This window comes from Pelodiscus sinensis, chromosome 2 (assembly GCF_052426305.1).
Source record: "Pelodiscus sinensis isolate ZL-2025 chromosome 2, ASM5242630v1, whole genome shotgun sequence".
Taxonomy (NCBI): Eukaryota; Metazoa; Chordata; order Testudines; family Trionychidae; genus Pelodiscus; species Pelodiscus sinensis.
Window position 1 is genome coordinate 202,000,023 of NC_143053.1, and position 23,919 is coordinate 202,023,941.

Below are 23,919 nucleotides of genomic sequence, written 5' to 3' on the forward strand. Positions count from 1 at the left end.
GAGGGTAATTGATGGGGGTGCAGGAGTCAGGGCAAGTTATGGAAGGCTCAGGGCAGGGGGGTATGCAGGAATCAGGGTGAAGGGGTTCAGGGCAGGCAGCTGAGTGAAGGGGAGCTTATGAGGACCACCCATGGTGGTGAGGGTGGTACTGCCTCAATGGCGGCTTCTCTCTATTGGGAGATGGTAGCAGGGCTGGTGGCTGGCAGCGCTACGGCCAAGGAAGGGAGGAGCAGAGGTTTGAGGCAGGGGGTCACTTACCCTGTCTGCTGTCAAGTTGGCCAGCCCCTGGCCAAGCTGGCCACTGTTTTGCTGGTGCAGAGGCCCCCCTGTGGTCACTCTGCAATATAGCTGTCCCTCTGATCAGCCCCCTTCCTTTCCATGTGATGGAAAACAATCTGATTCCAGGCACATCCCACTTCCCTGGCACAACCAAACCCAGACCTTGCTTTAAGTTATGATAAGAGGAACCTGCACGCCAATTTGGTGTTCCTAGCTCTTACTATTTAGAAGTAGTTCTTGAACAAACAGGCTCACAGACTTAGTCACACATTTCTAAAATGTATAGAAGATAACAATTCAGAATTAGTTTCTGATCTTTAATATCTTCCAGTTTCCATCTTGAGGAAGATGTAATGTATGTATTTTAACTTAATTAAAATACTGCAATTAAATGTCATTATCTTCCAGTTTAGACTTTGGAAAAAAGCCTTTTCAAATCTATTTATGTATATTTAGAAGTTTACTGTCAAGTTTGCCATTTTTGATCTAAAAACAATAAACATTACAGGATGATGGAATTTAATGTAAAAGTTTCATCAAAGAAGAAAATATTTTTATCATTTTAGAATCTCTATGAATTTAGAGCACATTACATGCTGTAATACTGGCAAAGGTAATTTCATTGTATGGGGAGCAACATATGGTAGGTTCACTAGTATGTGTGTGTTTGAAAAGTATAGAAACATGAGTAATCTGATACTTATTATTTTGTTTGCCATATGCTTTTAGTATAATTGACTTAAGTCATTTTTGTGTAATGAAGTAAGAAGGACTCATCTACTAGGAGAGGGCATTTTGAAAACTTCTATTTTGTACACTTTTTTAAATGAATACATAAGTTATGTGGTTCTGAAAAATTGGTTGCTCGATGGATTCACTTTGTGGCTTCCATTTCTGGCTATGACTTATGGTAAACTTCGTTTTACAGAATTTTAGATATGTATTCATCTAAATTAACAGTTGTACTAATGCCAAATGCATGATTTCTCTAGGATCTGTGTCTGTGGATATCCTCGGCAACAAGTAAGGAAATACAAAGGCGTAAATAGTAGAATTCCAGTTTCTTCTGAATTCATGGTGCAAATGCTGACTGGGATTTATTATGCCTTGTAAGTTTACCATACACATATGAAATCTTAATTTTGCATACTCCCTTTAGCACAGATGTCATTTCATACCTGTTGAACATACTTCTAATTCACGATTAGTAGAATTATATTCTCTTAATGGGATAATTCTCTAAGTTGCAATGAAGCTTGAGGGAAAAATCTATTGGGTAGATTTAACTAATATCAAAGTCTTTTTAATAGCCATTTTTTTGCAACTACTATATCTATTCATCCCATATCCATTGTTGCTCACATACATGTTTGTGCTGAGAAATGACAAATGTGACTCCAGTTTTGGAAAACTCATTGCTATCTTAATTTTTTCTTGCCATACTCACATTATTGCTTATCTTCAACACTCTTATCTAATGGCTGTAGGTAAATTAACTGAATTTTGATATTGTATTAACTGAAATAATTGCTCCCATAGACTTGCTCACAGCGTGAGTAAATATTCAAAATATGAAATAGCAGGCAGCATGCTAGCTATACAACTCTATTGAAATTTCATAACTTAAATGTAACAACTTGTTCAGTATTTACCTAAAATTAACAGGGAGTCTTATGGCTCCTTGTTCTTGCTGAAACAGACTAACATGGCTACCTCTGATATCTAAAATTAAACCACTCAAGAACGTTAAGTTGTTTGATTATAAACCAACTGATTTTAAACTTGCATTTTTTCTTTAATTAAAGTCAAAACTGTTTGTACTATTTGTTCTTATTAATAGTAAGTTTAGTGGTTCACTTGTACTGATTTCTGAATAAGGATATTGTTGATGTTGTTTGAAAGTAATGTGATCTAGGAGAGACACTTAGCTATTACTTTAGATAAAAATGTGGATGCAGTTTATAAAACTTGGTAATCCTACTTAAATATGATTTTTCTAGTTATAACGGAGAATGGGATCTAGCTCGTAAAGCAATGGATGACATTTTATATAGAGCTCAGCTGGAGTTGTATCCAGAACCACTGCTGGTCAGTATTACATCTGGGATTTTTCTTTTATAAATCTAGATACAGAGTTACTAAACTCTAAATCAGGGCTGCTCAACTTTGGAAGCCCTGGGAGCCACAATGATACTCTCAGCTCATGCCGAGGGCCGCAACTTAAGTGTGGTTGCATATACATGCAAATATATATGCACATAGCTTCTTTCACACTGACAGGCATGAATACAAAGATTAAGGCAAGACTACACAATATGCATGCCCCATTCAAGTCAGTTTTGCTGATATTAATAAATGCAATATTTACCCGATTTTTACCCTTACGGCAGCAGTATTAATGAGCAAAGACAGTCCAGGAATTTAACTACTAAAACGCATATCAACAGAAGACCACTGACTGACTGCTTTATTGTTTTGGCTCACACCTGTGGGCCATGTCTCGAGCCCCACGAAACCCAACTTGCACCGCGGGCTGCAAACAAACGAGCTGCAGGCCACATGTGGCCCACAGGCTGAGTCTTGAGTAGCCATGCTGTAAATGGTGCTGGTGCTGCAGCATTATAATGAAACATAAGTTCACAATGAGTCATCTGTATCTTACATGTGCTAATTATGTTTGGAAGCATGTACTTTTTTACGCTTTTCCCTCCCCCCAAAATATTTTTAATTTGTGCATCATGAGCAATGTGCAAGTAGTCATGGTTTTAAATGGAGACTGCCATCAAAACAGCTGTTTAAAGCATTTTACAGGTTGCTTTATTTTAGTTAGACTTCAAACTATCTGACATAAAAACTGTGAGCAGTCCTCTGGCATCTTAGGCCATGTCTACACTAGGAAATTATTTTGAAATTACTAAATTTGATTTAAGAACTCCCAATTTAACAAATTTGAACTAGTGTGCCCTCACTATGGGGAAGCATCAAAATTAGTCCGAGGCAGGCTCCATTAATGTGGACACGCTGTCTTGGACTTAGAGCCCCAGGAAGCACTTTGGGGAGCTGCAGGAGGCCTCCTGGAGACCAATAAGTCTGAATTAGCAGCACTGGAGCATCTTTACTACTTTTACTTCAAAATGATTATTTCAGAATTAGTAATAGAAATGTAGCCGTGTTAGTCTGGTGTAGCTGAAGCAAAATGCAGGACTATGTAGCATTTTAAAGACTAACAAGATGGTTTATTAGATGATGAGCTTTCGTGGGCCAGACCCACTTCCTCAGATCACTAGTGGGTCTGGCCCACGAAAGCTCATCATCTAATAAACCATCTTGTTAGTCTTTAAAGTGCTACATAGTCCTGTATTTTGCTTCAGAATTAGTTTTACTCCTCGTGAAAAGCAGTAGTACAGAGTTTGAATTCCATGGCCCATTATTTCAAAATAATGGGTTTGGTAGAGTGGACACACCACTTATAAATTTGACCTCTGAGGGGTTATTTCGGAATAAGGCCCTAGTGTAGACCAGGGCTTAGTGACAAGCATATTTTTAGGTCGTGAGCTTTTGTGGATAAAACCTTCTTCATCAGATGAGTTGGAGTAGAAATTACAGAGTATATAGCAGCAAAGGAAGTTACCCATCAATTGTAGGACCAGTGTTAATGAAGATAATTAAGTCAGGGAGGCTGCTATGAACAGGACACTCTGACTTACTTAATGCTGGTTCTACAATTGACTGGCAAATTCCTCTGGTACTGGAAAAGGTTCAGAAAAGGGCAACAAAAGTTATTAGGGATTTGGAATGGGTCCCATCTGAAGAGAGACTAAAGAAGACTTGGACTTTTCAGCTTAGAAAAGAGGAGACTAAGTGAGGATATGATAGAGGTCCATAAAATCATGACGGATGTGGAAAATTGAATAAGGAAAAGTTATTTACTTATTCCCACAATATAAGAACTAGGGGTCACCAAATGAAAGTAATAGGTAGCAGATTTAAAACAAAAGGAAGTTTTACTTCACTCAGTGCACAGTCAACCTCTAGAACTCCTGGCCAGAGGATGTGGTGAAGGCTAGAACTTTTAACAGGGTCCAGAAAAGAGCTAGATAGATTCATGGAGGTTAGGTTCATCAATGGCTATTAGCCAGGATGGGTAGCAATGGTGTTCCTAACCTCTGTTTCTCTGGAGGGCGGTGACAGGGGAGGGATCATGTGATGATTACCTGTTGTGTTCCCTCCCTCTGGGGCATCTGGTATTGGCCACTATCCTCAGAGAGGATACTGGACTGAATGAACGGTTGGTGTGACCCAGTATTGCCATTCTTATGTTCTTATATACCCCAGACTGTATAATATCCACTCCAACTCATCTGATGAAGTGGGTTTTTCCCACAAAAGCTTATGATCTAATAAATTTGTAGTCTCTAAGGTGCCACAGAACTGCTAGTTGTTTTTACAGTTACAGACTAACATGGCTACCTTTGAGATGCTTTACCTGACAAAGGCATAATTGCAAACTCATTTTTGTCTGGTCTTTGAAACATACTGTGAACCATATGATCATATCTGCTCTCAGATTGCATGTGATTATTATATTTTTCCAGAGCAGTGAAATATTTGAATTACTGCCTACAGTACTTCTGTTAGAATCCAAATCTTGGTAAGAACTTCACTCACACTTTTCCTCTCTAGGTTGCTAATGCAATAAAGGCCTCACTGCCTCAAGGTGCCATGAAATCTAGTAAAGAAGGTACAAGATGCATTCAGGTTGAAATTACACCTACTTCATCAAGAATATCAAGGAATGCTGTCACTAGCATGTCCATCCGGGGGCATAGATGGAAGAGACGTGGTAAGAAATACACTGTATACATTAAATGCTATGCTTTTTTATTAGAACTATATTTTATTAAAAATGAAATTCTTAGAGTAATGCAAGGGATTTAGACACCACACATCTTCCATATAATTTTAATCTTCACCATAATGTCTCTGGTTAGTGAATAAAAACTGTTATATGCTAGTCTCTTTAAAAATCCAACATCATGGATGTTCAGAGAAAGATTGAGTGTAAACAGAGCAGCCTTAGCACACTTGGGGGTCTGTATTCTAAATTTGCCTAAGTACAGACTATTGCCCCAATGGACACTTGAGCCATTGTGCTATTGAGCAGTTGATGCTTAGCAATTATATACTGAGATGTAATTGCCAGTAACAGATTAAGTACTGATTCCTTTTTCCTAACTGGGAATAAAAATCTCTTTGCCGGAGCTCTGGGTGAATATTTTATTTTTCTCTCCTCAGCTGTTCAGTTCTTTAAATTTTGTTTTTTATTTAAAATATAGGATTGTACAGCATTCATGAATCTGTTAACTAAAGAAGTTACACATAGCATTTGTTTAACAGGAAGCATTAGTATAGCAAGTGTCTACAAGTGTCCCATATTTGTGTCCAAAATGCAGCAATTATTAATTGCAATAACTAAAGTAATTTAAGGCAGGTAATGTGTTTTCCATAGAACCTTTTATGTAAAATGTTGAAATGAAACTAGGAACAGTGTAAAGTGGAAGAAGATGGTCATGTTACAATTATATTAATTTTCATCGTGGAAGAATAGAGGCTAAAAAATACTTAATTAGAGGTATTCTGAGTCCTAGACTGGGCTGATAGAAAACTGCACGTTAAGGTATCTCTTTTTTTCAGTACAGGCAGTCCCCGGGTTACGTACAAGATAGGGACTGTAGGTTTGTTCTTAAGTTGAATCTGTATGTAAGTCGGAACTGGCGTCCAGATTCAGCCGCTGCTGAAACTGATCAGTTTCAACAGCGGCTGAATCTGGACGCCAGTTCTGACTTACATACAGATTCAACTTAAGAACCCCAGGCATCCCCAAGTCAGCAGCTGCTGAAACTGATCAGTGGCTGATTCCAGGAAGCCTGGGGCAGGGGCTTCCTGTAGTCAGCCACTGGTCAGTTTCAGCAGCGGCTGACTTGGGGACGCCAGGAGCAGAGCAGCTGGGGTGCTGCTGGGTTGGTCCAGTAGCGCCGCCGCTCCTCGGCGCTACTGGACCAACCCAGCAGCACCCAAGCTGCTCTGCCCCAGGCGTCCTGATTCAGCCGCTGCTGAATCTGACCAGCAGTGGCTGAATCAGGACGCCTGGGGCAGAACAGCTGGGGTGCTGCCCGGTTGGTCCAGTAGCGCCCAGAGCGGCGCTACGGGACCAACTGGCAGCGCCCCAGCTGCTGTACCACAGGTGTCCGGAGCAAAGCCACGGAGCACGGGGGCAGCGGGACAGCCCAGACGCGCCGTGGCTGTCCTGCTGCCCTCGGGCTCCGTGCCTTTGCTCTGCTTTGCTCCCCGTACCCCTGGTCTGCAGACCAGGGGGACGGGGAGCAAAGCGGCGGAACACGCGGGCAGCAGACAGCCCAGACGCGTCTGGGCTGTCCGCTGCCCGCGTGCTCTGCGGCTTTGCTCTGCTTTGCCCCCGCCCCCCCCCCGTCCCCCTGGTCTGCAGACCAGGGGGATGGGGGGGGGGGGCAAAGCAGAGCCAAGCCGCAGATCGCGCTTCCAGCTGACAGCCCAGACGCGTCTGGGCTGTCTGCTGGCCGGGCGCTCCGCGGCTTGGCTCTGCTTTGCGCCCCCCCGTCCTCCCCCCCCCGTCCCCCTGGTCTGCAGACCAGGGGGAGGGGGGGGGCAAAGCAGAGCCAAGCCTCGGAGCGCGTGGGCAGCGGACAACCCTGTCCGCTGCCCACGTGTTCCGCCGCTTTGCTTCCTCTCCCTGGTCTGCTGGAGACCAGGGAGAGGAACGGCCCCGTTCGTAACTGCGGATCCGACGATAAGTAGGATCCGCGTAACTCGGGGACTGCCTGTAGTCTATTATCAGCACTCCACTTCTCCCATCTCAGAAGGAAGAGCAAATCCAGCACAAATCAGTTCTCTCAATCACTTGCTGTGCCTAAGGCCTGGTAACACCCACCTTGGGTTCAGAGTAGCTGGAGATCATTAATACTGACTCAAATATAATATGTCCATTCTTTATCTTTAATTGATATTTTGACAGTTTTGGGATGGGCTGGCTATAGGTATTAGTTTGATGGGCATCACTATTACATAGGCAGTATAATTAGCAACAAAAGGACTACAAGACTATTTTAAAAATGGCAAATGTCCTAGTGGTCTAGGATAAGTGCTGATTTTTTTTAATTATAATATCCACATCTGTAGATGTTTGTTTTAAAAGCAAAATTCAATATAGAGAACTCTTGTTTACCTTGACACACAATGTCTACTTGTCACCATGTTACTATTTACTTCAGTCTCTTCATGAAAAATGTAAAAGTATCAAAGAAAACAGGTTGAGTACAGAGGTCCTGAGAAATGGTTGTTTATGGGTCAGAGGTAGTGCTAGAGGTGATAAGAACCTGGATAAGTTCCAATGGTTATTACTAACTGAAATAATGGGAGTGCAAGGGAGTATTTCAGTTTACAGCATGAGAAATGGTACTAGCCCACTCTAACGATCAGAAGAAAGTAAGGTAGGATATGATGCTCCCTGGACTTGTCAGTCTCCTTAAGCAAATGGTGGCTCAACCTTTTTAATCAAGAAACCATCTCTGAGTATGGTCTTGCAAATTGTCACTCTGTCTTTAATCTTCCTCTTTTGTGTGACTTTGGTGTTGGTAACTCAAACTCACTGATACAGGAAAGCAGTGCTTTTTTTTTTTTTTTTGTGACGGTACTGCCTGGTATGCGGTACCGGCACCTCCAGACGCAGTACTGGCACCTCCCTCCAGTCAGAGCTCAACAACTTTTACCCTGGAGTACTGGCACTTTTATTTGTTTAAAAAATAAATAAATAAAAAAGGACTGCAAGGAAGTATAGAGCAAAGACAATGGATCTGTTGTTGCTTCTTTCTGAGAGAAATTGAAGGCAAATTTAAATATCTACTGTTGTATTCTACTCTTTATTATTTTGATAATTCAGAATAAAAACATGGATTATAATGAGGCTCATATCAACTAGTCTTATTTCATGCATTTTAAAACTGCTGACTATCCAGCAAAGATAAAGGTATTGCAGTCTTTACCAAAATCATACTTTGATATTGCCTTCTTGCAGGGATCATGCTTCAGGCAGATGGCGAAGTTCGAGATACATTGGGTGGGACTATTTGCTGCAGATAACAGTAAGACAAGAGGTTTGATAGTGTTAGTAGAGAAACAAGACTCCCATAAAACATAGAAAAAGCTATTCACTTATGAAGAGATGGTGTGACAGTTAATAGAGAGAGAAGTATTATAATAATCTCATTCTAAGCAACTAGTGTGACCCAAGCAAGGAATGATGGAAGAAAAATAAGGGGCTTTTATTATTAGGGAGAAAAATAAGTTCTTATTAAGATTCCATTTGATAAGACTTTGGATGGTGCTTAATGGGAAAAATTACTCTGCTGGAAAAAAATTGGGTAGCCAAAATTTTTCACCTAAAAATGATTGTGTCCCTAAACATCCTGTCACTAGACATCTCTCATTTCAGTGTATCAAATGTGAATGTGCAATGTCTGCTCAATGACTGACTAGATTTTTGAGGTTATATATGGAAGAGGTTATGCACATTATACCATTTTTTTTTAATCAACCTCACTTCCAAAATTGTATTTATAAAAATTCTGTCAAACCCTCACAATTTAACAGCAGGAATTTATTACTGAATCTTAAATCCAGGTTGGCAGGCTATTTTAACAAACCATTAAATGTGAAATAGAGTGAGGAAAAAATCCTCAAGCTTACAGCTGATGCTTTTTCTGCGGGGTCGAGGAGTACTTTTCTGGGTAGGGGTGGAGGAAAGACTTGCTTAATACATTCTCAGATTTGATGTAAACAAACTCGTTGTGCAGATCATATGGTTCAGGTCTTGGACACGAATCTTAAAGCAACAGTTCCTGCAGTCTTTACAAACTTCTTGGAGCATCCAAGTGTAACCCTTCTACTGGCAGTAATCAGCAGACAGAAGGGGCTGAGTTCAAGGAGACGGGGAGCAGCTTTTCTTGCCCCGGAGGAGGCGGGCGGCGGGACCAGGCGTCCCGCCACTCCAGTCCTCCGGGGCGAGAAAAATCCCCGTTCGTAACTGCGGATCCGACATAAGTCGGATCCGCGTAACTCGGGGACTGCCTGTATAATAAAACTGGAGCCCCAGGACTCTTTAGGGCACTCACTTTGGATGTGATAAGTGAAAGTTCTAGTCCATGCTCTGCATCAGGAATTGTCCTCATCCTAGGTGATTTCCCTAACCACTGGAGTATTGGCTGTTCTAGGTAGGGTTTCTTTTTCTCCCTCCCAAAATATCCATGCAGGACCTGAGAAACCTTTAGCCAATGATGGTCACAGAAAGTCATGAGTTCCTATGAAAAAATTTTGTTTAACAAATTGGTATCTTCTACTGAAAAATTCTTTTGTCAAAATTCATTACTCGCTCTTATGTCCTAGTTACACTTTAGGCTTTGGAGAGCTTCCTGTCCCTTTTTGCTGCAGAAAAATAACACTTTTTTTTCAGTTCAATGGTACTATCATGTATATGGTTTTAAGAACTGCAGCAATCACTTTTTTTGGGTGCGGGGGGCACCATTACTTGGAATATCAAAGTGTGCTCAAAATGCTTTTTAAATAATGGCCCACTCATTTTGCTGCGGGTTTCATATTGTTTTCTTTCCTTTCCTTCCCTCCACTTCCATCAGTCAAGTTACAGTATCTTGAAACTAAGATAATCACTTTTGCCTCAGCTTGTTTCTATCATTTTCCAGCATTGCAACAAACTATTTCTCCCTTATAGCCTATTTTCTCCTTTTGATTCTGTATTGAGATAATGGGCTAGTACTTAAGATAGATAGGTCTCACGTGAGTGTAATGTGGATAATCTAAGGCAGTGGTCCGCAACCATTTGGAGCCGCTGGGCGCCAGGGGCTGGAGCTGTTTGCCTGCCGGGCGCCAGAGAGTGGAGACATTCGCGCACCCGGGGGCAGGGCCGCACGTATGCCATACCCCCATGAGCTACGTGCCTGGGGCCAGTAACCCCATGCGCTGCATGGCCATGGGCAGGGCCGCCCATTTGCTGCAAGCCTGGGGCTGGCACCCCCCCACAGCCGTGTGCCCAGGGCCGGCGCCCCCCATAGCTGTGTGCCTGGGGGCGAGGCGGCCAATTTGCCACGTGCTTGGGGCCAGGGCGGCCAATTTGCCGCGCCCCCAGGACTGGCGCTCCCCATGCACCGCGTGCCCGGGACCAGCGCTCCCCATGCGCCTGGGGCTGGCACCACATATGTGCAGCGTGGCTGGGTCCGGCACCGCTCATGCGCCCAGGACGGGGCCAGCCCTGAGCACTTGGCGGGCGCACACAAATGCCCCTGCGGGCACCATGGCACCACTGCGCTAAGGCTATGTCTACACTACAGGTTTTTGCCAGCAGAGGCAATGCAAATGAAGTGCTGATTAGCATTTTTTCATGCTTCATTTGCATAATCTCTTCCAATCTGTTTTTAGCAAGGCGTTTTTGCGCAAAAACAAGCAGTGTGGATGTTTTCATTTTGCGTAAATTCCTTATGCCTCAAGAGGAACTTATGTTTGCAGATATTACCTGTTGATATGTTTGCAGATTTTACATAAAGCTTAAGTGAATTTTAAATTGATGTGTTTGAAAGTTTTTCTAAGTGTGCAGATTTGTGCCAGTTGAAAATCCCTAAAAAGAATGCAGAGATAAAGTGGTAGTTTAACCGTACCTGAGCTGATCTGGCTCTGATGATACAGGTGTTCTAGTTCAACCACATTCAAGAGTTTGTACTGTATCAATGCATATTGAATGCATAATCTCAGCTTCTGTGTGGTAGAACTTCAGAACATAGAGATCGTTGTAAAGGTAACTTTAAAAACAAAGCCCTGGAGGGGTAATGGTCTTAATCTGTATCTGTATCTGCATCTAAGTGGTTTTTACCCATGAAAGCTTATGCCCAAATAATTTGTGCTTAAGATGTCTTAAGACTCTTCATTTTTTGTTTTTTGGTTTTTTGTTTTAAAGAGTTTTCTTTACATCTTAGTACAGCTGATACGGGTTGTCTTAAGGCTTGTCTTCCTGGAGAGCTTTCCTGTTGACCTATTGCTGTCTGGGCAGGGAGCAGAAGGTTAAGTCACAATAACTGTGTCACTGAAGGGTGTAGATTTTTCACACATTTGAGCCATGTAGTTAAGCTGATACAGGACTGTAATGTTGACGTGACCATAAAGTGAATGTGTGTGAGGGGGGAGGGAGGAGGAAAGGAAAGCAAGCCGAAACCAATGTTGATGCCTAAATAACATCTAATTTTTGAGTTTTCAAAAGCACATGTTTCATGAGCATCTTTCAAGAATGTAACACTGAAAGACAAAGGCAATTGGAGGGGAGCATAGCACAGCATGGGAGATTGTCCATTTAAAAAAATGGAGTACCATCCTCACTAATATTGCTAATTAACCAAAAGTTAATATGCAAACATCTGGCTTATTCATAACACTTCAGCCGTCCAATTCTGTTTCTGTTTTATGTTTTTGTTTTAGACATATTTTTTTCTTTCTTATCCATCTTCATTTCTAGAACAACCAGAGACTGGTAATGATTCTCCTGAAATGGGAAACTTTGTCATACCTGAGATTAGTGTCACAAATGTGGCTGGAGAGAGAACCGGGAATGGGGAAAAATGCAGAGCACTAACAGAAAATGATTCTCAGCATGTACAGGGTGTGCAGGAAACAGCTACAGATACTAGAACTGACAGCAAAGTCATGCCAGAAATCAGGAGGCAAAAATCTGTAAGAAAAATGATGGAAGATGGAATAAACTCATCTGGCAGAGTGCAGTTTTAGCAGAGCACTTTGTAGCTGCACTCTAAGGTATCATTGATTGAAAAGGTCACTGCTGCATGTTCGAAGAGTTGCAGTATGCAGTTACTATATTTGCATGTTGTCATTTAATAAAAACACAAATGCATGCACTGCACACACAATTTCTTGAGTCTGTGCTACATCAGATCATTAAATAACTTGGGGAAACCACACTGTGAGACTCAACACTGACCGAAGATGCGTTCCTATTCTTCATTTTGAACTTGTTTTGCATATTTGACAAATTAAGTTGTCAAGGAAACAAAGTTGACTATTTCAAACTTACGCAAAAAGTTTTTCAGTACGCTATACAGTTTTTTCCTCATTATACCATTTGAGACACCATCATGATGCTGAGACATTCATACTCCAGTGTTAAGTTTCCAACCTAGTTATAATGGCAAACAGTTAATGCAGAAGGTGACCTTTCAGTCCTAAAATTGAAACACTGTTAGTTTTTCTAAGCTTGCAGGAGCCATAAAGGGTGTTTTTTAGCATTGATAATCTACCTTAATGATTAATTTGCTTTGGAAATTAGTATGTAGAATCACTTGCACATAATAGAATGTATACCTTCTTAGTTTTCTGTATGGTATCTTTCCTGTTCCTAATCTTTTGCATGAATAATAGTGCTTTTTTTCAAAATCGCTATAAAATGAAATTATGCAGGCATGCCTCTTGATTTAGTAAATGCAGCTTTTCTTGATGCATTTTAATTCATAATGATATGTTTTCTACAATATAATGTAATAGTTCTATAAGGTAAGTGTTCTACATTTTTTTCTATTTTAATCCATACTCTGTTGCTTTGTTGCTTTTGTTTGAAAATGCAGTCTGTCTATGTACATTTGAGGTAATTACAATATGAACAACACCTAATTAACTCTTTTCTTGTTCCTTTGCATAGATAATGATCTAGCAATTCCAGAAGAACTGATAGAAGTATCTGAGGTTGATGAAGGGTTTTACTCTAGAGCTACTTCTAGCACAAGCCAATCTGCCTTATCAAACAGCAACAACACCAGCAACAAGATCCTTTTAGGGAAGAGCCAACGAAGGTCTGGAGGAGGCAAACCTGGGGGGAAAGAAAAAGAAACTTTTGGGGAATCCTGCAAAGAAGATTTTTCTCGAAAACAAACTCAGAGAGCCATGAGTGAGAATTTAGATCTTTTGTCTTTAAAGAGACTAACATTAACTACGAGCCAGTCGCTGCCTAAGCCTGGCAGTCATAGTTTAGCTAGAACTACCACTACTGTTTTTAGTAAATCCTTTGAGCAGGTCAGCGGTATCACGGTTTCAAATAACCGTAATGGTGGAAATGGTACTGAAGTAAATAGGTTTTCAGCATGTAGTCTTCAGGAAGAAAAATTGATATATGGAGTAGAAAGAATAGATCTTCCCATTTCAAACAAACAGTCAAATCAGCAGCGACCTCCTAGCATCAGCATAACACTGTCAACAGATTGATATCTGGCAAATTGCTAGTATGAAAAAGGAATCTGACGATTCTGTTGATAGCGTTATACATTGTGCTATCCATATTCCCTTTTTAAAATCTAACCCCACAAAATTTTGATATTGTTAGTTTGACTTGTATTTGACAGTGTGTCTAGATTATAATTTTTAATTATTTTGCATTAAGTTTTAACTGTTATTAATAGCCTACAGGGTTTTTTCCCCCTTAGGTCATTTGACTTTACACTTCAACTTCTTATTGTTTACATGCCCCTATGAAAACAATTAACAACTATCATTGGCAGGCTGTGTTTGGCCATGCTGTGCGTGTGTGCGTGTGTTCTAAAATATAGACTCCAGAGCAAAGGGATCCTCTTTCTCAGGATGTGTCTGTTCAGTAACTACTTTGCAGCAGTGACTGAAGTTTTCTATTAGCAGAGGTTTGTGACTCAGGAATGAAATTTTGGATGATATTGCAATAGGTCCATACAATAAAATCACAACATCAGACCATGCCAGAGAAGATGTGTTAATGTGAGAGGTGTACTTTGTTATAGGGCTACAGTGTTTTATATTAAATGGAAACTTTCATAGCAGTAGGCCAGGTCTGTGTGTGCTTTACGTAACTCATGAACGCCAATGTGTTTGTGTATCACTTGAGTTGCGTATTTATGTAAGTATATGAAAACTGATTTTTTGTATGATGTATTTCTGTAAACACTTGGTTGAAAACTTGGCTCCAAAAGTTATACAATAGCAGAGCAAACTTCTGTTAGAACTGGAGTTTTCTGTGATGAAAATACCATAATAGTCAGAAAAGTGATTCCTAAAAATGGCACATGTTGGGTTTCATGTTTGATTCTGTGAGTTACCAAATATGCTCAGTTCAGAAGGTGTGTGTGTGGGGGGGGGGGGGGGATTTCTCATCAGTCCTGTTAACTAAAGTGAAGGTGGGAAGGTAAGATTTTATTATTATTATTCATGGCTCACACTTCTACTGGTAGTAAATATTTTTCAGTTGGAATTCTATGATCCGTTCTGATGAGTGAGCTAGAAGAGCTTCCAGCAAGTTCCTCTACCTACATTGATTGCAATACCTGTTTACTCACACTTTTTGCCCATAACCACACTTGAAGAGCCAGGATAGTCAGGCTGTTGAGGAAAGAGACTGTAAATATTTACATCTTTCCATTTCCTCTGTGGTGTGGTGGGATTCAGAATTACAAACTGCCCTCCTGCTCACTCCAAGCTACTGTGTTCTGTCAGAACATGTAGTGACACTAGTTTTTTATCAAGTTATCAGGAGTAAGTGCAAAGCTCCTAATTAGAAAGTCATTCTCAGCATTTTTCATCGCTGTATGGAAAATGTGCTCATAATTACAATATCAGTATGATTATGCTGGTCTTGACACCTGTTGCATTGAATCAAGCACATCATTTTAATGGAATAATGTGTTTAAAGATAAAGCTTGCTCTCAAATGAGGTTAGGAGACTATTACAAAGGGACCTGTAAAAATTAATCTTGGAAGCACAAAGGGAAATTATTCTGTGATTAATGACTAATTTCATTTATGTTGTAACTTAATTTTGTAATTTTTGTTTGTTGTAACATGTAACTAAGTTACCATTATTTTGCTAGCTTGAAACTACAAAATATCAAATACTTTGAGGTTACTATGGTAATGCAGTGGTTCTCAAACTTTAACAACCTGATAACCCCCATTTTGATTTACAGTTTTTCGGGAACTCTTTGCCCCAACCCTTCACTGATGCTGCACATCTGTTCTGAGGCCCCACCCTCACTCAGGCCATCCTCCCTCCTTCTGTTGCTCTCTCTCCCACACTTTAACTCACTTTCACCCAGCTGGGGTGTTATGGTGTGGGAGGGGAGGTGAGAGCTCCATCTGGGGATGCAGGCTCTGGGTGGGACCAGGATGAGGGTTTGGGGTTAAGAGGGGGCTGTGGGCTAGCATGGGGTATGAGAGGGTGAGTGGGGTTCTGGCGGCACTTACCACACACAGCTCCCAGCTGGTGACCATCAAGTCCCTGCAGCCCCTAGGTGCCTGGGCAGCCAAGGAAGCTATGCAGGCTGACCTCATGGCTGCAGTCACTACCCTTGCAGCTTCCATTGATTGCAGTTCCTGGTCAGTGGGAGCTGTGGAACTGGCACTTAGATGGGGACAATATGTGGAACCTCCCTAGCTGCCCATGCATCTAGCAGCCACAGGAACCTGGTGTCCACTTTCAGGAGCCATGTGAAACCTGGATAGGTAGGGAGCCTGCCTTAGTCCAAAGATTAGAAGGAAGGATGGAGAGGAGTTGATCAGCAGGGCCCATGGATCCCCTGGAGTTTCACAAACCTCAGTTTGAGAAGCGTGCTGTGGTAATTTTAAAAGAGTTTTATGAGCTGAGATTATAGCTTTTAACAATACATATTGATTGTAAGCTGAACGCAGAGTTGGAGAAGAAAAGCTGTCAATAACCTCTCCTCACAAAGCAAGGGAGCATTTTATATAGTGCAACTCTGATCTTTTCTCAGGGGAAGTAGAGAAAGCAAAATGGAGGGCTAATGCATATCCACTCATGAGTATTCAAATCTTTGTGGAGGGGTTGCTTTATAAGCCAAAAATGTCAAAGGGCCAGAACTAAAGCTTTTTTAGATTCTTGTAGTTGAGTTTTGCCCTGCAATCCATTCTAGATTTGATTGAAAACTAAAACACAAATTTTAAACAAGCTCTCGTTGTACACTGTGTATAGCCTCTACAGCAGGGATGGGAAGCCTGTGGGCTGAATCTTGCCATGGCTTGCCTTGATCCTGTCCATGAGACTCAGGGCTTGCCTCCTTCTTTCCTCCTCCTCTTCCCCTCAGCAGCAGAAGCCAGTGCTGGTTCTCCACATAGCTGGAGCTGGGGGAAAGCACTGAGCCTTGGGGGCTCGATGAAGGCAGGCTGTGGATTGGATTAAGCCCGCAGGCCCTGTGTGGGAGGGAGGAAGAAGTGATCCCTCATGCTGCATGGACATGGTCCCTGCAGACACTGCCCCCACCCCATTGCTCCTGGGAATCGCAGCCAATGGGAGCAGGAAAGGGCAGTGTCTGCAGGGAGCACTTCCCTGTAGAACAGAGAGCCACACAGAAACAACTGTGTCCCTGTCCCCCAGGAGCTGTGCCAGGTAGATGTCCCTAACCCCTCCTGCCCAGACCCTGCACCCTCAGCCCACTCCTGTGCCCCCTCTCCCATCCAGCCCCTGTGCCGTTGCCCCCAGCCCACTACCCAGCAGCTTCCTCCTGCTCACTGAACCCCTCCTTTCCCCCCCCCCAACCTAGAGCATACCAGGGCCCCAAAAAATCCATTATTAGGTAATGTCTACATAATAGACATTCTGCATTAACATAACTTGAAATTCCTCCTGAGAGGTCAAGAAGGGATGTCCACTAGTATTGCACAAGATACTTTCCTAGCTCTCACTAAGCAGAACACACAGCCTTCCTCTCATCTCCTAGGCTGTAGGATAATACAATTTTAAAATTTTTTACTTGAACTATACCTTTTAAGTTGAGTTATAGCTTATTTAAGTAATTAAGATATATAATTTCAGTAAACTTTTTATCACAACAGTATTAAGCATGTATTAGCTGTAAGAACAAACTAGTATTTTAAGTAGTTTATTTTTTAGGGAAATTTATTTTTAAAAGAAAATTGTTTGATTCAATATTGATAGAAAAAGTTTTACTGTACTGGAAGATCTGGACATTTAACTTTGAAACAGTAACAGAATTAACTTTTTTTAAAAAGTGTATTTAAACGTATTAAATTTACTTAATGTTTACAGAGCTATCACTTGACAGTTCTCAGAATTACAGTTCAGATAAAACCATTTTACCCTTTTAAAAATACTATCTTACACATTTAATCAATCTAACTTTGGCTGTTTGTTTTTCTTCCTGGGCTTAAATAAATGTTAATACAAAAATGATAAAATCATATTATACAATAGAATTTGTGAAGTTTCATGGTTTTCATAGAATCATAGAATAATAGGACTGGAAGGGACCTCGAGAGGTCATCGAGTCCAGCCCCCCACCCTCAAGGCAGGACCAAGCTCCGTCTACACCATCCCTGACAGATGTCTATCTAACCTGTTCTTAAATATCTCCAGAGTGGGAGATTCCACCACCTCCCTTGGCAATTTATTCCAATATTTGACCACCCTGACAGTTAGGAATTTTTTCCTAATGTCCAATCTAAACCTCCCCTGCTGCACTTTAAGCCCATTACTCCTTGTCCTGTCCTCAGAAACCAAGAGGAACAAATTTTCTCCTTCCTCCTTGTGACACCCTTTTAGATATTTGAAAACCGCTATCATGTCCCCCTTAATCTTCTTTTTTCCAAACTAAACAAGCCCAGTTCATGAAGCCTGGCTTCATAGGTCATGTTCTCTAAACCTTTAATCATTCTTGTCGCTCTTCTCTGTACCCTTTCCAATTTCTCCACATCTTTCTTGAAATGTGGCGCCCAGAACTGGACACAGTACTCCAGCTGAGGCCTAACTAGTGCAGAGTAGAGCGGCAGAATGACTTCACGAGTTTTGCTTACAACACACCTGTTGATACAACCTAGAATCATATTTGTTTTTTTTTTTGCAACAGCATCACACTGTTGACTCATTCAACTTGTGGTCCACTATGACCCCTAGATCCCTTTCCGCCATGCTCCTTCCTAGACAGTCGCTTCCCATCTTGTATGCATGGAACTGGTTGTTCCTTCCTAAGTGGAGCACTTTGCATTTCTCTTTATTAAACCTCATCCTGTTTACCTCTGACCATTTCTCTAACTTGCTAAGGTCATTTTGAATTATGTCCCTATCCTCCAAAGAAGTTGCAACCCCACCCAGTTTGGTATCATCCGCAAACTTAATAAGCGTGCTCTCCATCCCAATATCTACATCATTGATGAAGATATTGAACAGTACGGGTCCCAAAACAGACCCTTGAGGAACTCCACTTGTTAACAACAACTCTCTGACTACGGTTATCCAGCCAATTATGCACCCACCTTATCGTGGCCCTATCTAAGTTATATTTGCCTAGTTTATCAATAAGAATAGCATGCGAGACCGTATCAAATGCCTTACTAAAGTCTAAGTATATGACATCTACCGCTTCTCCCTTATCCACAAGGCTCATTATCCTATCAAAGAAAGCTATCAGATTAGTTTGGCATGACTTGTTCTTCACAAACCCATGCTGGCTATTCTCTATCACTTTATTACCTTCCAAGTGATTTCCTTAATTACCTGCTCCATTATCTTCCCTGGGACAGATGTTAAACTGACCGGTCTGTAGTTTCCTGGGTTGTTCTTCTTCCCCTTTTTATAGATGGGCACAATATTTGCCCTTTTCCAGTCTTCTGGAATCTCCCCTGTCTGCCATGATTTTTCAAAGATCATAGCTAAAGGCTCAGATACCTCCTCTATCAGCTCCTTGAGTATCCTGGGATGCATTTCATCAGGACTTAGTGACTTGCTGACATCTAACTTTCCTAAGTGATTTTTAACTTGTTCTTTGTGTATCCTATCTTCTAAACTTACCCTCTCTCAGCTTGTATTCACTACGTTAGGCACACCTCCAGACTTCTCGGTGAAGACCGAAACAAAGAAGTCATTGAGCATCTCTGCCATTTCCAAGTTTCCTGTTACTGCTTCTCCCTCCTCACTAAGCAGTGGGCCTGCACTGTCCTTGGTCTTCCTCTTGCTTTTAATGTATTTATAAAAGGTCTTCTTGTTTCCCTTTATGCCTGTAGCTAGTTTGATCTCATTTTGTGCCTTTGCCTTTCTAATCTTGCCCCTGCATTCCCGTGTTGCTTGCCTTTATTAATCCTTTGTTATTTGTCCTAGTTTCCATTTTTATGATTCCCTTTTCAAGTAAATGTGATTTAAAGGAAAGATTTCTTAATACTAAAGGGCTACTGCTTCTACTTACACATTCAGCTTTATGTACATAAGTCTTTATAAGCCTACCTATACGGTTTATTCATTGAGTACATTTTATGTAACTGCCACAACGTAGGTCCTGGCAATACTGAAATTTTACTTTAACAACTGTTTTATAACCACAAGTATTTAAACATTTGCAGAAAAGTTTAAGATTTAAGTATGTTTAGCTTCGTGTATGAGACTGTCCAAATACCCTCCAAGACTTTTACTGTAATTAGACAGTGTTAATTAGTGAACTTTGAGAGTTTTTAAACTTTTAAATTTTATACTAATCAAGTTTGCATTGAGAATATTAAAGGTTTTTTAAGTAAATGTTACTGTAGTTGTAAAATTGCATTTTGTATTGTACAATGGTAGTTAATTTTGAATGAATAATAGATTGTTACTGCCATTTAATATAACTTTGCACAGAAGGGAAAAAAGATGTTATTTAAAAACAACAAACTCAAACAAGTTGTACTAAAGAAAAAAGTAGCTAATGCTTACTTAGGTTGGAATTTCATTTCATTATATCAAAGGGAAATGTTTCTAGTGCTGCAGTAACAGCAAAATCTAACATCAAAGTATTTGATTATCTAGAGTTAACAGTGAACTATTATTTTCTGTTGTCTAGAACTAGGGCACTTTTTTGTGCAAACATTCTAATCACTTTGTATAGATAGGATCTGTAGTGATTTCTTGAGAAATTATTGGCATTAATGAAAGGTTATTGGATTTCATACCACTAGAAAATGTAACTTAAAAAAAGCCTTTCTAGAGGTAACCAGGCTTCGACTAACATAAATTTACAAGTTTATAGTTTAGTAATTATGTATTTAGTCAAAGTTTAATTTTTGAAGTTTAAAATGCTGTATATAGATGTGTAACATACTGGATTTTGTATCTGTAACTCCATTTCTAAAAAATTGCAACAATGGACTAGATGTATATTTTTAGTAACACAAATCTATGGAATGGCTGCATCACTTCACAGGTGTTCTCTGTCTTAACTTGAAAGCTGCAGTCTAAATGAGGGTGCCACACTTTCTCATATTTTTCATGTTTTGCATAGTTTGTGATTATTTTTCTTTCATGTATTTTGGTAATGCATAAAAGCAGTGTTTTACTTTTTATGTAGTAAAATGTTTTAATTGTTCTCTAGAGTTAATATTCCTTAAGTATAAACCATGAATTTGCATTCTGTGTTTAATATTTTTGGCCATTGGAATAAACGCACTGGAGTTTTTTTGTTTTTCAAGTTGTATACATTTTATAAACAAGTTGCATTTTTCATAGCATAGTTTTACCTCATTGATGCATTTTGTTGAAATAAATCTTGAGTAGTGAAAATATACTTCTCAAAACACTTGTTCATGTTTATATGTCAATAAAGACTCCTAAAATTGGAATAGGACTGACTATGCTACTATGATGAGAGAGCATGGGACATACATGCAATACCCTAGGGTCTGCATATGGTATTTACTATAGCCATGTTTTATCTACACTGCAAATAAACATACTAGACAACAAGTGTCTACGCTTGTCACCAGTGGCAATATTTTGTAAGCCTAGACTTCACTTGGAAAATTAGGTTTTATTTTTACTGGCAACTCCTCTCCACCAGTTGCAACATGATAGGACTGACATTTATTACCTACAGTATGCTCATAACTGGTAGAGCTGTAACTGTGCTAAATTTCAGGTCCTCATTTTGCCAGAACTGATAGCTATAATACAGGCAGTCCCCGGGTTACGTACAAGATAGGGACTGTAGGTTTGTTCTTAAGTTGAATCTGTATGTAAGTCGGAACTGGCGTCCAGATTCAGCCGCTGCTGAAACTGACTGCCAGTTCCGACTTACATACAGAATCAACTTAACCCCAAGTGTCCCCAAGTCAGCTGCTGCTGAAACTGATCAGCAGCTCATTCCAGGAAGCCCGGGGCAGAGCAACTCTCCCTCGGGCTTCCTGTAGTCAGCGCTGGTCAGTTTCAGCAGCAGCTGACTTGGGGATGCCTGGGGCAGAGCAGCTGGGGTGCTGCTGGGTTGGTCCAGTAGCGCCGCTCCTCGGCGCTACTGGACCAACCCAGCAGCACCCCAGCTGCTCTGCCCCAGACGTCCTGATTCAGCCGCTGCTGAAACTGACCAGCAGCGGCTGAACCAGGACGCCTGGGACAGAGCAGCTGGGGTGCTGCCGGGTTGGTCCAGTAGCGCCCAGAGCGGCGCTGCGGGACCAACTGGCAGCGCCCCAGCTGCTCTGCCACAGGCGTCTGGAGAAAAGCCTAGTCTGCTGGGTGGGGGGGCATACTAGCTGTGCTCCCCCCCACCCCAACAGACCAGGAAGACTCGGGCGGCGGACTGAGATGCACCGCGGTCCCGCCACCTGGGTCCTCCGCGGCTTTGCTCCCCGTCTCCCTGGTCTGCTGGAGACCAGCAGACCAGGGAGACGGGGAGCAAAGCCTCTGAGGACGCCAGCAGCGGGACAGCTGCAGGGAGTCTGGGCTGTCCCGCTGCCAGCTTCCCCCGAGGCTTTGCAAAGCTGCGGAGGGGCTCAGGCAGCAGGGCAGCCCAGGCTGGCTTCCCCGCTGCCCGAGCCCCTCCACGGCTTTGCTCCGCGTCTTCCTGGTCTGCAGACCAATGAGACGCGGAGAAAGCCCCGGAGTACACGGGCGGCAGGACCGCGAGATCCCGCAGTCCGTGTCCTCCGGGGCGAGCCCCATTCGTAACTGCGGATCCGACATAAGTCGGATCCACGTAAGTCGGGGACTGCCTGTATACACTATGTGCCTTTACTAGCTCGCTAGTCAAATTGTTTCTGTACTGTTGCAGTAAAGAAGCAAACAAGATCAAGTAAAAACAATGAGGAGTTCTGTTGCTCCTTCTGATGAAGTGTTTTTTACCCATGAACGCTTATGCCCAAATAAATCTGTTAATCTTTAAGGTGCCACAAGATTTCTCATTGTTTTTACAGATGCAGACTAACATAGCTACCTCTCTGAGACTTGCCAAAATCAAGTAGGCAGTTCATAGTAAATAGGACTTAGTTACTGGGTACATTCTTCACCCACATTGATGCAGCTGGAGGAGTTCAGGATGCATGACTGAATAGATAAGGAACAAAAATGCCACCAGTTCTCTCTGCAAGGCCACAGTCCAGGTTCAATCCCAGATACCTTCCTGCTACTCTGGACGGAGAAGCATTTACTGTGAGTTTCCCCCAATCCCACTTCCACACAGAGTTGCTACTAAAGTTCAAGTGCAACAATGCCCAGGTTATGTTGTTAGCCCCAGAGTGATTTTTGCTAACACTGGTTCTCCATTCTACTGGACCTCTCAGTGGCATCACCCAATATCACCACCATTGCCTGGATCTGATTGCCTAAGTCCTGGTCAGCTGCCTCATCTGAACCTACAATCCCTTCACCTAACAACTGGAAGTTCCATTGCTCGGACTTGCTAGGTCTTACCAAATAATAGAAAGCCCTCCACCAGTGGTTTCCCATCTGGGCTTGTCAAACTAGTCTTGCCAATGCAGTCATTCATAGAACATATACTGGACTAACTGCTTCATCTGAAACAAGGCTTAGCAATTTCCTCTGTCAAGGCTCAGCTAGCAGCACTATCAGCTTTCCGCCCTTGTGTGGTGTGACAGATGCGGGTCAGTTGGGTACAGAAGAGAAGCAGAAGACCGATATACTGGCCACAGGATGAGCAGGTTCCTGTTTGCTGGGTAACCAAAACGAAGGCTACACCAGGATAACAGGCTATGTCTAGCTTGCAAGCTTCTTGAGGAGGTAGGCAAAAGAGAAGAGCCTGAGATACGGCTATATAGGGGTGTCCCTTTAAGCACAAGGCTCAATAGCCTTAGGCAGCAGCTACAGCAAGAGACTGAGGCCCTGCCTGAAGTGCTTCCAGGGGACTTTAAATGAGAGTCAGGTTCCAGTCACTCTGGACGCTCTGTTGCAAAATAGTTCTGTGCTATTTCAAAATAAGCTATTTCGGAGTTTTTTCTCAAAATAGCTTATTTTGAAATAAGTGTGCAGTGTAGACATAGTGATTGCATACTCTGTTCTTTCCCTCCAACCATTGCCAGTTACCTCAATGTGAGAAGACAGTCTGACCCACTTTGGCCATTCTTATGTTGGTATGTGCAATCACTTGGAGAAAAAATAGATTAAGATTTCATTGCTGCTGTTCTTCAAGATGTGTGGCACATGTCCATTTCATGGACCTGCCCCTCTTCCTATTTACAACAGTTTTTGGAAAGAAAGAAGGGTGGGGACTCGGAGTCAGGTGGGCCCTTTATGCTGAAACA

General features: G+C 41.8%; 1 protein-coding gene across 3 annotated transcripts in view; it reads left to right on the forward strand.

Moving 5' to 3' along the window:
* HYCC1 (hyccin PI4KA lipid kinase complex subunit 1) overlaps nt 1–20,849 on the forward strand; it is a 74,475-nt gene extending 53,626 nt beyond the window's left edge. For 2 of the 3 annotated variants that reach the window (XM_075922215.2, XM_075922216.2), the window contains exons 8-11: nt 1,272–1,388; nt 2,280–2,367; nt 4,963–5,122; nt 13,082–20,849. In XM_075922215.2, coding sequence (XP_075778330.1) covers nt 1,272–1,388; nt 2,280–2,367; nt 4,963–5,122; nt 13,082–13,641 — 925 coding nt within the window. In that variant the 3' untranslated portion in view covers nt 13,642–20,849. Of the gene's footprint in view, nt 1–1,271; nt 1,389–2,279; nt 2,368–4,962; nt 5,123–11,887; nt 12,184–13,081 lie in introns of all 3 variants that reach the window. The other variant, XM_075922217.2, reaches the window with a different exon arrangement.
* Nucleotides 20,850–23,919: the final 3,070 nt, after the last annotated feature.